At 47.4% G+C, this 14,087-nt stretch overlaps 1 protein-coding gene across 3 annotated transcripts in view; it reads left to right on the top strand.

Moving 5' to 3' along the window:
* The first annotated feature begins 1,274 nt into the window (after positions 1 to 1,274).
* Positions 1,275 to 14,087, top strand: part of ISL1 (ISL LIM homeobox 1) — a 34,361-nt gene continuing 21,548 nt past the window's right edge. For all 3 annotated transcript variants that reach the window (XM_089495782.1, XM_089495773.1, XM_089495790.1), the window contains exons 1-3: positions 1,275 to 1,700; positions 3,183 to 3,372; positions 9,494 to 9,753. In XM_089495782.1, coding sequence (XP_089351908.1) covers positions 1,673 to 1,700; positions 3,183 to 3,372; positions 9,494 to 9,753 — 478 coding nt within the window. In that variant the 5' untranslated portion in view covers positions 1,275 to 1,672. The remainder of the gene's footprint in view (positions 1,701 to 3,182; positions 3,373 to 9,493; positions 9,754 to 14,087) is intronic.

The raw sequence follows: 14,087 nt of genomic DNA, 5'->3' as shown, positions 1-14,087 counted from the left end.
CACATATATATATATGTGGGGGGGGGGGAGAAAAAGAAAATCCCACCAAAATATAAAAATAAAAACCCATGTTGGGCGAGAACAGTGAAAGACAGCTGTCTGCTTTATGAAGAGGGAAGGCGGGATGCAAAGAGATAGAAAGAGAGGACGTTTCAAAAATGGCAAGGATTTCAGCGACTATGGAGGCCAGGGTTCGAATCCCTGCTGGGCCTAGAAACCCACTCTCTCTCAGCCTCAGAGGATGACCATGGCAAAACTAAACAGAACTACACTCTAAAGGGGTTTGCCAAGAACTCCCTCCCCCTCCCCCCCCCCAGGGCAGTGGTTTGAGTGTTGGATTGCCACTTTGGAGACCAGAGTTCGAGTCCCAGCTCGGCCCTGGAAACCTTCTGGGGGAAACTTTAGGAAAGTCACGCTCTCTCAGCCCGAAAGGATGGCCTTGCCAAACCCCCCTCTGTAGATAGTGTCCAGGAAAACCCCAGGATAAGTCAGAAAGATTAGAAGGCACCCAACAACTAAAGGAAAAAAGATGGGAAGGGGAAAGTTGTCTTTTTGGCTTCTGTCTCCCCACTTTCTTCCTCTTCCTTTGTCTTTCTCTGTATCTCTAGTTTCTTCCTCTTCCCCCTCTCTTCCTCCTCCTTTCTCCCTCTTTCTGTCTCCCCTCTCTTCCTCTTTTTTCTCTTTTTGCTTCTTCTCCCTCTTCCTTCTCCTTTTGCTCTCTTTTTCTCTTCCTCTTCCCCGTCTTCCTCCTCTCCCTCTCTCTCTCTCTCCTCTCTCTCTCTCTCATTTTCTTCCTTCCTCTCTCTTTTCTTCTTCCCCCACTCATCCTCCCCCTTTCTCTATCTCTCCCCTCTCTTCCTCCTCTCTCTCCTCCTCCTCCTCCTCCTTCTCCCTCTCTTCCTCCTCCTTTCCCTCTCTTTCTCTGTCTCTGTCTCTCTCCTTCTCCTTCTTCTCCTTTCTCTCTCTCTCTCTTTCCTTCTCCCTCTCTCAGTGTCCTGGCTGGATCGAGGCTTCCTCCCGCCTCTCCTCCCTTCCTCCCTCCTTCCCTCTTTCTTTCTTTCTTTCTTTCTCCTCCTCCTCCTGCTGCCCCCCTCCTTGCCTCCAGCCCCTGAAACCCGAGCCTCCGAACAGCTGCTCCTGTGTTCCCTGCGGCCAATCCCAGGCAAGGAGCTTTGACGTCCCCGCGGCCGACGCCGACCAATGGCGAGCGGCCCGACTTGGAGGAGAGAAGTTTGAGTAAGAGAGGAGGAAAAGCGAGGCAGGCTGGAGGAGGCGGAGGAGGTGGAGGTTGCAGTGGCAGCCGCGCCAAGCGCAGAACCCACAGCGGGACACAGCGCCTCTCCTGCTACCCTTTGCCTCTGCAGCCGGGAATAGGGAGGGCTGGGGCTGTGCGTTTTGTGGGATCCTGGGTGGGTTCGCCCCCTTTCTCCCCCAACTTGCCAAGAAGCACCCCCGGAGCCCCACCGTCCGCTCCTCAGAGCCTTGGACTCCTCCACCGACCCAGCGGCACCGATCAAGCGGCGTCGGCATCTTCCGCCTACCTCTGCCTTAGCAGCCTCGGGTTTTCCGCGGGACAGCGCTGTTTGATCCCCACCTTCTTCCTCTTCCTCTCGGGGAAGTCCCCTCGGAACCGTGCACCATTTCACTGTGGACACTCTACCCTCTCACAGAGATGGGAGATATGGGAGACCCACCGAAAAGTAAGGAGGAAGCTGCTCTTCTCATCACCATCATCACCACCATCATCATGCAAAGAGATAGCCGCGTTAGTCTCTAAAATGTAGCACCTGAAAGAAAAAAAGTGGGCAGCAGGAGCTTTCCTAGACTTCTACTCCCTTCGATGCATCTATTGTTGTTGTTGTTGTTGTTGTTGTTGTTGTTGTTATTGCAGGAATAAGAACTGCAATAAGAACCCGAGGGCTTTTTGTTTTGTTGGGGGGGGGGGGCGTTGTGCTTGTTTTAAGTGCTCCTTTGCCTTTGGTGTCAAGCTAGAGCCACCAGGCAGCCTTTGAGCTTTGGGTTTGAATCCCGCCTCGGCTCTGGAAACCCATTGGGTGATTTGGGGCCGGTCCCACTCTCTCAGCCTCAGAGGGTGGCCCTGGCAAACCCCAGATCTGAAAAAAATGGCCAAGAAAACTCTAGGATAGGGGTCTCCAGAAGTCGGTAAGGACTTGAAGGCACACAGTACAATAGGAAAGAAATCTCTAGTCTTAACTACTGAATGTGAAGAGTGGGAGGCAGAAGATGGGGGCAACCAAAGGAGAGCCAGGGAGAGGAAGGGTCGTCTCTCCAAGGAGATCTCTCTGCCCTGTCAAATCTTGAACCCCTTTTCCTGGAAAATGAAATCTTGAGAGGAAGGGGAAGACAAACCACTGAGATTGAGTTTCCTGGCAATGCATTAAAGGAGAGCATGGTTTGCCAGGGCAGGTTGGGGGGGGGGGGGGGTCCAGGGATCCAAAAATCCGACTCCTTTCCCATCCCTCTCTCCTTCCTCCCTGGCAGGGACTTTTTCGGGAGATGGAGGGGGGCGTTTGTGCCGGAAGGGAGCCATTGATTTCTAGGGGCAGTTGGGTGGATTTGTCTTCTGAGTAATAGAAAACCAGAACCAAACTCGGATCGAGGTCTTTGGAAAAAGCCTCCCTTCCTTTTGCAAAGGAAGAAGGGAGGGATTGGGCGGGGAAGCGGACCGGCCTTTTGACAACCCTCCCTTCCTATATATATATATATATATATATGGTCAATTGCACACACACCCCATATATATATATATATATATATATATATATGGGTGTGTGTGCAATTGACCCAAAGAGAAGGTGAGGAAAATAGACAAACCTTGCAAGGGTTGAGTCCTGCAAAGTCTATTTTGCAGGGTTTCCTCCATTTAGATTCAGGTTAAGTTAGCACTGTGTGCCAAGAAAGCTTGCAAAATAGGCTCCTTCTGCCTCTTTTTTTCCTTCCTTTCTTTTCCCAAGGAAGGCCCTACTCCCCTCCAAAATAAATACAAAATAAAAAACAGAAAGCCACCCCGATCTCTCTCTCTCCAAACCCTCCTGCTCTTATAACGCCACCCGATCCACCACCACAACCGCCCCACTATGCAGCGGATCCAGAGGCGGGGGTCGAGCGGATCCCGCTGGCTCCTTCCCTCCTCACCCCTCTCCTCCCGCTTTGCCTTGCAGAGAAGCGGCTCATCTCCCTCTGCGTGGGTTGCGGCAACCAGATCCACGACCAGTACATCCTGCGCGTCTCGCCGGACCTGGAGTGGCACGCCGCGTGCCTGAAGTGCGCGGAGTGCAACCAGTACCTGGACGAGACGTGTACCTGCTTCGTCCGGGATGGGAAGACTTACTGCAAGAGGGACTACATCAGGTACGAAGCTGGCCTTGCTTCCTCCTTCCTTCATTTCTATTCTTCCCCCCCCACCCCGCCTCCGATCCCTGAAAGAAAGGGACAGGCAAAGGCAGAGAGTCTAGTTCAGACTTCTTTATTTTCCTTGGGACAGGCTGGGATGAGGGTGGGATGCCCTTGTACAAATAAATCCAAACCCCATAGAGGAAATCAAAGTCAATCTCGTGCTGAGAAAAGCCTCGTGGAAATAAGTGTTATCTATGAAATCTTAGGTATGATCTTAGGTATATCTCTTATATATTGAAACCTCCGCAACAGTGTAAACTGGGAGCAGTGTGCAGTAGGGACCAGTTTACACACACACACACACACACACACACACACACACACACACACAAAATCTCCATCTCCTCAGCGGTGTAAACTGGGAGCAATCGGCTCCCTCGGTTCTCTCTCTCTTGCACACTGTGTAGAGGGACTAGTTTACACATACACACACATATGAAATCTCCATCTCCTCAACAGTGTAAACCCATCTCCTTATCGGTATAAACAGGGGGGCGATCTGCTCCCTGGGTTCTCTCTCTTTCGCACTGTGCAGAGAGACCAGTTTACACATGCTAATGTATGAAATCTCCATCTCCTAAACTGGGAGTGATCTGTTCCCTCAGTTCTCTCTCTTTCACACTCTGCAGAGGGATCAGTCTTATATATGAAATCTCCATTTCCTGAACATTTCCACACTTGTAAATGAAATCTCCATCTCCTCAAAATTGCAAAACCCAGCTCCTAAACAGTGTAAACTGCTTGCAGTCTGCTCCCTGGATTCTCTCTCTTTCACACTGTGCAGAGGCACCAGTTTACACACATTAATGTATGAAATTTCCATCTCCTAAACTGAGGGCTATCTAGTCATTTCGGTTCTCTTCTCTTTCACACTCTGCAGAGGGACCAATCTTATCTATGAAATCTCCATCTCCTCAACATCTCCACACTTCTCTGTGAAACCTCCATCTTCTCAGCAATGCAAACTGGGGGGCCATCTGCTCCCTGGGTTTTTTCTCTTTCACACATTGTGCAGAGGAACCCGTTTTCTGCCTGTTTGTTCAGCGAAATCCTGCTAGTTTCCAGGTCCCTTTTAAATCAAGGCTGTGGAAATCAATGAGGTGCACCCTTCTAGATCTCTATAAAACCTCAGAAGATAATCTCTTCCCCACTAAACAGAATTTGAACACACTGCCTGTAAAGCCAGGCTGAGCCAGTGGGTTTGATAGGAGGCTGTTCCCGGAGTGACTCTGAAATCTTCCTGGAAATTATGCCTCATCCTAGGTTTTTCTGTTCAGAGGCATCCTTTCCAGATCTGGTCCTCTCTCCTGAGCTTCAGCCTAGAGGAACCTTTCCGGAAGTTGCTCCTCTTGCTCCTACCTGGAAGTAAACCTCTTAGAATCGGAGGCTGTTGGAAAAGAGAGGCCCCTGACTTTCCTGGAGCATTTTCAGACTCCAGGTATGAAGGATCTCTTGTGGCTTTTTAGTCCCAGACAGAGGCCCCATTTTAAGTCAACCTGCACCTGGCTCTCCTTGCAGCACACAGAGAGAAGCACCCTTCCTCTGGTTGGCATCAATCCTAGGATTTAGGGCTTTAAAATTTATTATTTCAGTGAGGGCAGGAGGGTGGCTACCATTTTGTCTCCTGCAAACCCTCTTTCTTTTAACTGACCGCCCCCTCCCCGCCCTTCCTTCTCCTCCTTTCCACTCCAGCTAATATTAGTCTAATTGAAATTAAGTGCCTGGCCTTTAGGCCTTGTTTGCCTGCCTCCCAGCTGCGGGGCTGTGATTTTATATCTTTTACCAAGCAACACAACAGTTGGGGAAACAACACAACAGTTGGCCCAATTCAAAGAGGAAAAACAAGTCTCTCTTCCCCTATATGTCCCCACTGAGCTCCTTCGAGGGAAGGTAGTATAGAAGGGCGATTATTAATAAGAGATAATTAATAATTATTGTGGTGATCATACTAATAACCTTGGATAAAAGGAAGGTCTCTTCCAGGACAGGTGGGGAGGGGTGTTTAAAAATAAATAAATAGAAGAAGGGGAAGAAGAAGGGGAAAAAACAATGACATTTAATCTTTTTAAATATTAACCCTTCGGTCGCTCTGGAGCTGCCTGTCCTTATCTTATCTGACTTGATGAATTGGACAAGAGGAGATCAAATTGCCCCTGATCTGTGGTACATTTAGATAATGGAATAGCTTCCTTCCTACTCTGAAAAAATCTGGGAGCTGTTGTTGTTGTTGTTGAAAAAAATGCCACGGTTGGCCACTGCTGACATTGTTCTGAAAGCCAAGAAAATAAAAAAAAAAGGGGGGGGCAGAAATATGTTTATTTTGAGGGACTCCTTGTTTCCTTCTCTCTGTCTCTGTTTGAATCTCTTTGATTTGATTGATTGATTGATTGATTGATCGATTGGAAGGGGTGAATTTGGATTGTACTGGGCTGCCCTGTACCTTTTGCTGGATTCGATTTCTTTAGTTTGAGGGGGGGGGGGGGCTATTAGGGCGATCTCTAACAACAGAGAGGCAAAAATTGTAGGCAAAAATGATCCTACTTCAGTTATCTTGGCAAACAACTAGCTTGGGTTCCCCTTTTTGTATGGGGAGGGAGGTTTTTCTTTTTCTTTTTCTTTTTCTTTTGGAGAGCGACTTTCTCCTTGAATTTAGGAATAGCCTCTCACATTCTTTGTGACTCGATCCAACACCTCCCCTTTCTAAACAAACTATATAGTTAACTACCTGGAAGTCAATCCCTAGTGAAGGTATATAAGAAATCCCCCCCCCCCTTTACCACCACCCCCGAATAAAGTCCAGAAGGAGTTCCTGGAGACTTTTCCCCCCTCGCCTTTGTCCTAGAGCTGCCGCCGATCTTCTCCTTCCCGCCCCATAAAAACCAAATTTTCGCTTGCTTAGACTGAAAGGCTGACAAGGATCCCTCCACCGAGCCAAAAGGAAAGCTAGAAGCAAATTGGACTCTGAATGGCTTTGCACGATTGCCAGGAGGCCTGCCTCCTGAATTAATCTTCATTTGTTTAGACCCTGATCCTAAACCCCTGCTTTCTCTGAAGTAAAAGCACCCCCCCCCCCCACACACACACACACATCTAGCAGCCTGTGGCTTCCCTCCATTCTTCAGGAGTGGAGCTTTAGAAATATATACATATACAGGAATATATATATATATATATATATATATATAGTCTAGAAGGTGTGTGTGTGCGCGCCGGAATATACATAGATAATCCAGGAGAGAGAGAGAGAGAGAGAGAGAGTGAGAGTATACTGGAGTGTGTGTGTGTGTGTGTGTTAAGCCTGAGGGCAGGGAAATGTCTAACTTTTAAAAATGTAAGCCGCTCTGATAGCATTTTGGCTGAAGAGCAGGTACAAATACTATATTCTGTGTGTGTGTGTGTGTGTGTAGTATATATATTTGAATATACTGGAATATGAGCAGAGCATCTGCTTATATGCAAATCCTCATTGATTCTCAGATGCTGAGTGTGTTTCCATTCAAGCCAGCCTCCTTTGAATTGCTATTTTTTTGCTCAGGGACAGGTCCACGGATCTGAAAGGTTCAAGAGCAGAAGAAATGCTTTTTGAAGGCTGATGGGTCGGGTTCACTTCTTTACCTTGAAACGTATTATTAACCCAGTTGGGGACAGGGACCACTTCTGTGTCTGATTGGCAATTCCTTGCCCAAAGAAATAGAGAAAACTCGGACGTTTAGCAGGGCAGGGTCTACTCAGAAGGAAATCGCATTGAGTCCAATGGAGTGTCTGCCCTCTCGGCCCCCGAGTGAAGCGGACTCCAGGCTGCATTGTTCATTCATGCGACATCTCTTTTTCACCCCCTCCTTGATTTTTCAAGTATATTGCCTATCCATAATGTGGGGATATAGTCTGTCCGCTTGCATTTTTGTGGGTCCGGCGTGAAAGTGGAACGCCGAGTCGTAAGCAGGAGCTGCATCCGCACTGTAGAAATAATCTGGTTTGACACCGATTTAAATACCACGGCTGAATGCTATGGAATTCTGGGGCACTTTGGTGCCACAACAAAATACCATTCCCCGAATTCCATAGCATTCAGCCGTAGCAGTTAAAAGCGGTGTCAACCCGGATTATTTCTCCAGTGCCGAGGAAAGCAGAGATACACCGTTTGATATGGGGCGAGGGGGATTTAAAAATATCGAAGTAGCTCGTTTTAGTCCTTTTGAGTCTGCTGAAAGTAGATCTTTTGAGTCTGCTAGAGATCTTCCTGAGTTTTTTTTTGCACCCCAGTTGATTTGCAACAACTGGTCTGAGAGGCAAAAAAGTAGATTATATATTTAGGAGTGGTTGTATGTTTGGGAGTTCTCAAGTTCAGTGGCTTGCTTGTGAGTGCACTTAAAACACACACAGACACACAACTATCTGCCTATTTATAAGCCCTGCCTCGCTTTTCTGCAAGCATCGAATAATTCCCCCTCCCCTCCCCCCGCCCCAACAAACTCTAGAGGAGTCCCATGAAAGCCAAAGGGAATTTGAAGAAATTCCCTTTGGCTTTCATGGGACTCCTCTAGAGTTTGTTGCGGGGGAGGGAGGGAATTATTCGATGCTTGATCAAAAAGCGGAGGAGGGAGAAGAATAACATGCTTAGGATACAGGTGTGTGTGTGTGTGTAATGTATTTCTTCCTCTGTTGGCCCTTGAGCTTGACATACACTCGAGTAAACAGGCTTAGGACTGGGCTGCAAAGGACGCTGCCCAAAACAGGCCAGATAGATATGTTTTGTTTTGGGGCAATGCAAGGCCGGAACGAAAAGGCCTGGGATCCTTTTGACCGTGATCCTCTTTTTACTGATATCCGCTCAGGGCTTCCAAGGAAGTTACTTGTGAGTAAAGGCAAAAATACCTACACTTGACGACTTTTCCTTACTTTGTGATTCGGATTTTATATATATATAGAGAGAGAGAGGCAGGGAGATTTAGCCTTTGCGTTGGGCTTTGGCCCACACTGATCTCCTCCTCTACCCCAAAAAATAAGATCTTCAGACCTCAGAATAAAGGGATTTTCCTCCTGTCCAGAAAACTTCCCTTTCTTGGATGTAGGGGTACTTCTGGCTAGGGAACTCCAGCTTCTCGGATCTCTGGGGTTGTGGGCTTTTTTAAAGACAGACACCTACAAATAAATCAAAAAGCGGCTTTTATGTTGCAGTCTAAGCGTGGATCGAGGTCGGCCGCTTTCGAGGGGGCTTTCTCTCTAGGCAAGGTTGCAGATTGTAGCCTTTGGGTTATATATATGTGTGTGTGTGTGTGTGTGTGTATTATTTTTTTCCTGTTTTTCCTGCGGTTGTCTGTCAGTCTGTCGGCGGTCTCACCACCCTCCCGGTTTCTTTGGTGAGGTTTTGCCGAAACTATTCGGGTCTAGAAACCCGTTGATGGCTGCTTTTTCTCATCCCAGCCCCTTGGCTATGAGAGATCTCCAGAAAGACGTTAGCATCCTTTCCAAATCAAGACCAAAACTATTCTTTTTTAATGTTGTTGTTGTTGTTGTTGTTTTAAAAAAGTACCCCCAATCGATTCCAACTTTGGCAGAATCAGGACCGATTCTTCCACCTCCAGGCAAAATATTTCTGGTTTTGAAAGGAACGGGGTGGGGGGGAGTATAGAAGGGTAACGGGAAGGGAGGAAGGGTGAGTCACTCAGGTCCAAAACCCACTGCAGCAATAATCCCGTTTGAGACCGCTTTCACTGCCCTGGCTCAGTGTTGGGGAATCTTGGAAATTGTAGTTTATTGAGCGACATTTAGCCTTCTCTGTCAGAGAGATCTGGTGCCCCAATAAATTCCCAAGATTCCCCAGCCCTGAGCCAGGGCAGTGAAAGCGGTCTCAAACTGGATTTCGGTCATAAATTTATTCATTCCTTCAAACGGGATTATTTCCGCAGTGTTTTGGATTTGGCAGGATGGCTGGGGCTTGATTCGAAGGGGCGGCCAAAGTGACATCTTTTCTTTTTTATTTCTGTTCTCTTTCTTTCTTTCTTTCTTTCTTTCTTTCTTTCTTTCTTTTCTCTCTCCCCTTTGCTGGATCGCCGCCGGCGGGGCCCGGGTTCAGGTTATACGGCATCAAGTGCGCCAAGTGCAACATCGGCTTCAGCAAGAACGACTTCGTCATGCGGGCCCGATCCAAAGTCTACCACATCGAGTGCTTTCGCTGCGTGGCTTGCAGCCGGCAGCTCATCCCCGGCGACGAGTTCGCCCTCCGAGAAGACGGTCTCTTTTGCCGGGCGGACCACGACGTGGTGGAAAGAGCCAGCCTCGGGGCCGGAGACCCCCTCAGCCCCCTTCACCCGGCCAGGCCCCTCCAGATGGCAGGTACTTCCCGGCCCCAGAGGGAGAGGGCGCCCCGAGCCTTTGGCTGTCCATTTCCCCCAGGGCTTTCCTTTTGACTCTTCCCTCCCCAGCCACCCTTCCTCTACAGCCCTGCCTTTATTTAGCTGTGGCGGTTGTGTGCCGACTTCATGGTTTATTTGGCAAGATTGCTTCAGAGGGGCCATCCATCCTCTGAGGCTGAGAGAGTGTGACTTGCCCAAGGCCGCCCAAGTGGGTTTCCATGGCCAAGCCAGGATTGGAACCTTGCCTGTTCTGTATTCCTTTCCACAGAGAAGCGGTGGGGCTTTTCTGTTGTTATCTACTGAAAACAGCCCTACTGAGATAGGACTCTGTGAGATCGATAGGATATCAGGGTTGCAGACGCAATTTTCTGTGGAGATCAGGAATGGAGAGAGAGGGGTACTGAGGCTGGAAACGGATAGGATGCCTGATGTTTGGGGAGCGAAAGGATAGCAAGGAAACTATAAAACCCACACTCCAGATGTAGCCCATTGTGCTGGACAGAGACGGACCTCTCTACCATCTCTGTCTAGAGCTGTAAGCCGAGAAGCACTTACTCCGGGGTAAATTGGGCTGATCGGTGAGACTTCCCTTTAAGCCTATTAGATGAAAAGGATATAAATCTCAAGATGTGTGTCTGTGAATCTCTGTACCTGTGTACACACACACACACGCACGCACTGAACACAGCATATTTGCACGGTAGCGTTTACCGTTTCCATTACACACACACAGCTTTGCTCAACTTTGGATCGTGCCCTCAGAGTTGCTAGATTTGACCAAAGCAGATAAGACTGCATGGGTTTAATCCTTTCTTCCTGAAATCATGGAAACGCGTGTTTGCTCGAAAATGAATATCCCACAGAGCCCTAGGATTTGGTCTTTAGTTTTTCCAGGATCGTGGCCTTTTAAATCATGTGGAGGTTACTCTAAGGGATTCCCAAAGGAAATGCACAGGCCAATCCTAGTTCTGTCTCCTCGGGAGTAAGGAGTGGTACATTCAGAGGATTTCTATTCCCAGGTAGCCTGACGTGACTACTTCTGGTGCTGAAGAACTGGAGGAGTGTCAGATGGGGAAGTAAACTTATACCTGGATCCCTGGTTCCCTAATCTATCTATGCTAGGAAAATTCTTGCTGATTTGAATGGAGCCTTCTCTCAAGTCACTATGAAGAAGACTTGGGAGTTTGAAGTAACCGGTTCCATTGAAATCCGTGGATGTCCAAGTATCCAAGAAACAGATGGGTGGGTCAGCTCAAGCCTCTATAAAGGCCTCAACCCCATCCCTTGGATTTCAGAGAACAAACCTTGGCATATCTATTCCGGAGTAAGTCACACTGCTTTCCATACGACTTACTCCTAGATACCTGAAAATAATATAAGAGCCTTAGCCTCATTGAATTGGAAAGCTACTGCAAAATAAAGGTGGCTGGGACTCCACACATAAGTTCTGCTACAGTGCTGAGGATCTAGCATGTTGGATGGGGATGATGGGAGTTATGGTCCTAGACAGCACCATGTTGGAAAGCTTAACCCAGAGGATAGATGATGCCCATGCCTCCAAATCAACTCTCTTTGGACTTGGTCTGCCAGAACATCATATCTGAATTAGTATAAATTTTATGGAAGGAGATACTTGAGCCCCAAACTTGTCCCATCGTAGTTAGTTGCCAAAAAACATACACACATCCACTGAAATAAATCTAAAGTCTGCTCTAGTGCAGGGAGCCCATAGAGGCAAAAAGTATCATGTATTGACCGAGCCAATGGAAAAAGTAAGGCACTTAAAATCTATACCTGTTGGCTTAATATAAATAGAAGCATGTGTGCCTGTTGACATAAGAGCTGTGTGTCTTGCACTATCCAGTTTATGGTCCAGATAATCATAAAGTGCCCATATCTTGCATTGTAAACAAAAGAGGTGGGAAAGAGAAACACAGAGCCCGGCCACAACTTGCATCGCAAAGAATGTCTACATTGATACTTATAATGTTGGGCACATACTTGGAGGGGAAGCCACTGTATGGTGTGTGTGTGTGTGTGTGTGTGTGTGTGTGTGTTATCAAACACACAAAAATCTAAGCACCTTTCAGCCTGTACTCCTAGGTCAACTTTCTGTAGGGTTGTGTCAATCCAAAAATAAGTACCATTGAACTCACTGAGCTTTAATCCCAGGCAGGAGGAGACAAGATTTCAGTGAATCCTCTGGCTAGTCTTGCTCATGGGTAAATCAATGGGTTGGAAAAGAGGATAATGTTTAAAATCATCTTTTTAAAATACACTAAAGGCAGCAGATCCTGTCTGATCTTGGAAGCTAAGCAGGGACAGACCTGATTAGTACTTGGATGGGAGGCAGCCAACCAATACCAGGTTGGCTATATTTCAGAGGGAGGATCCGGCAAAGCCACCTCTCAGAATTCCTTGCCTAAGTAAAACCCTGCCAAAATGCCAAAATCTGCCAGGAGACTTGAAGGCCCATGCACCCACAAAGTGGAAGGCAGTGATAAAAGAGGAGGACCACAGTCTGCAACTTGATGGCCCAGGATTTGTCATTCATAGTGTCTCCATAAGTCTAGCTGGACTCAAAAGGCAGGAAACAAATATCAATGGGATTTCCCTATGTTATGACCCATCATCCAGTGAGTTGATTCAATGGGCCTAACTCATAGGTGGGTTAGACCCTCGATGGATCTAACTCATAGGACTCAGCCTGAAAGGTTGTACAGCATCCTAACAAAGTCTTTAAGATCTTCTTATCCTTATAAGGATCTTCTCAGTATATTTTTAAATTATGAAGGGGGACAGAATGGAAAACAGGAAATAAAATGGGGGGGGGGGGGGCAAAGCAGTCCCTCTTCTCCTGACAAGACATAGTCTGTACACCCTCCTGTTACCCTTGAGATACTTCCAAACTTGGCCTACTTTGAAGGAAACCTGAGGGGACAGTCTAACCAGGTGTGTCTGTAAGGAAGGCAAGTTTTCTAAAGAGGAAAGGTGGAGAATCCAGAGTCTGATAAAAGGCAAACTCTCCAGGCTGTAATTTAAAACTGTCAAGAAGCTAATTGGGAGAAATTTGCCTTCAAAGGGATTTTGTCTTCTCTCCCTCTCCCCTTCCCAATATATTGTGATCGAGAAACTAAATCAGAAAAGTTTTGAGGGGACTCATGATCTAGCATTATTTTGGATTTAGCTTTTGGGTTTAAGGGTCTCATCTCCCTGTCCCTCCCCATTTCTTCCTCCCAGTTTTGGATCCAAAGACTTTCCTGGTTCCTTTTCTCACACTCAACCAGAGTAAACAGAACCAGAATGGATTGGGCCAAAGCCTCCAACCACTAGGCATTTCTCCCCGCCTTGCATTGGAATGAGGAGAACAATAAGGAGACCTTAGGGTACAACTCCTTTAGATGCACACCTGAGACTTAGGCTGCCTCAACAGTGCAGAACTAATCCGGGATTTTGTTGTGGCACCAGAACTCTGGGAAATCCCATTCCCAGAATTCCATAGCACTGAGCCATGGCAGGGAAAGTGGTGTCAAACCGGATTATTATTGCAGTCTGCATGCAGATTTAGCCCGATTGAACACTATGAGACTTATTTCAGTGTAGACAACCTTCAGTTTGTGCTGTAAAACTTTGGTTTCCCGTTGGCTGTAAAACTTTGGTTTCAATTCAGATAGAAGTAGAGAGATAGCGTAGGACTAGGATTCTGGAGACCAGGGTTCGAATCCTGGCTCGGCCATGGAAACCCACTGGGTGACCTTAGGCAAGTCACACTCTCTCAGCCTCAGAGGGTGGCAGTGGCAACTGGCAACCCACTTCTGAAGAAACTTGCCAAGAAAACCTCTGGGTCGCCACAAGGGAAAGACTTGAAGGCATACAACAACAGCGACACAGTTATTCGGAAGGGGCATTGATTTCGATGGGATTTTCGTCCAAGTGTAGAAATCTTTGGAAAGCACAGTACAGAGAGCAGGAGGCTTGGCCGACTGGTTTCTTGGGCCTCCAAAAGCCAACAGTTGGTGATTTGTCTTTCTCTAGTGAGCAGATCAGTTTTTGACTATTTAGCTGCATGACAAATTGGGGAAGATTGAGAGTAAAAGGGGGAAAATGTGAAGGGCGTGGACCTCAGCTGGGGAACCTCCTCGTCCTGCAATGGAGTTAATATTATTTAAAAATGTAAACCCACCCAGGTTGGTTGGCTATAAGTCAAAGATTTAGTTTTAAATTCGGACTGGGCTTTGTGTGTGCGGCTGCGTTTTGGATTGAGATCTGAGGCAAACTGAGGCAAAAAGGAGTTCAGTTCATAAATACCGAGAA

The sequence above is a fragment of the Sceloporus occidentalis genome, unplaced genomic scaffold (assembly GCF_023333645.1).
Source record: "Sceloporus occidentalis isolate IW3139 unplaced genomic scaffold, rSceOcc1.0.p SCAF_1, whole genome shotgun sequence".
In the NCBI taxonomy this organism is placed as follows: domain Eukaryota; kingdom Metazoa; phylum Chordata; class Lepidosauria; order Squamata; family Phrynosomatidae; genus Sceloporus; species Sceloporus occidentalis.
Note: the sequence above shows the minus strand (reverse complement) of the source record. Positions and strands in the feature narration are given on the sequence as shown.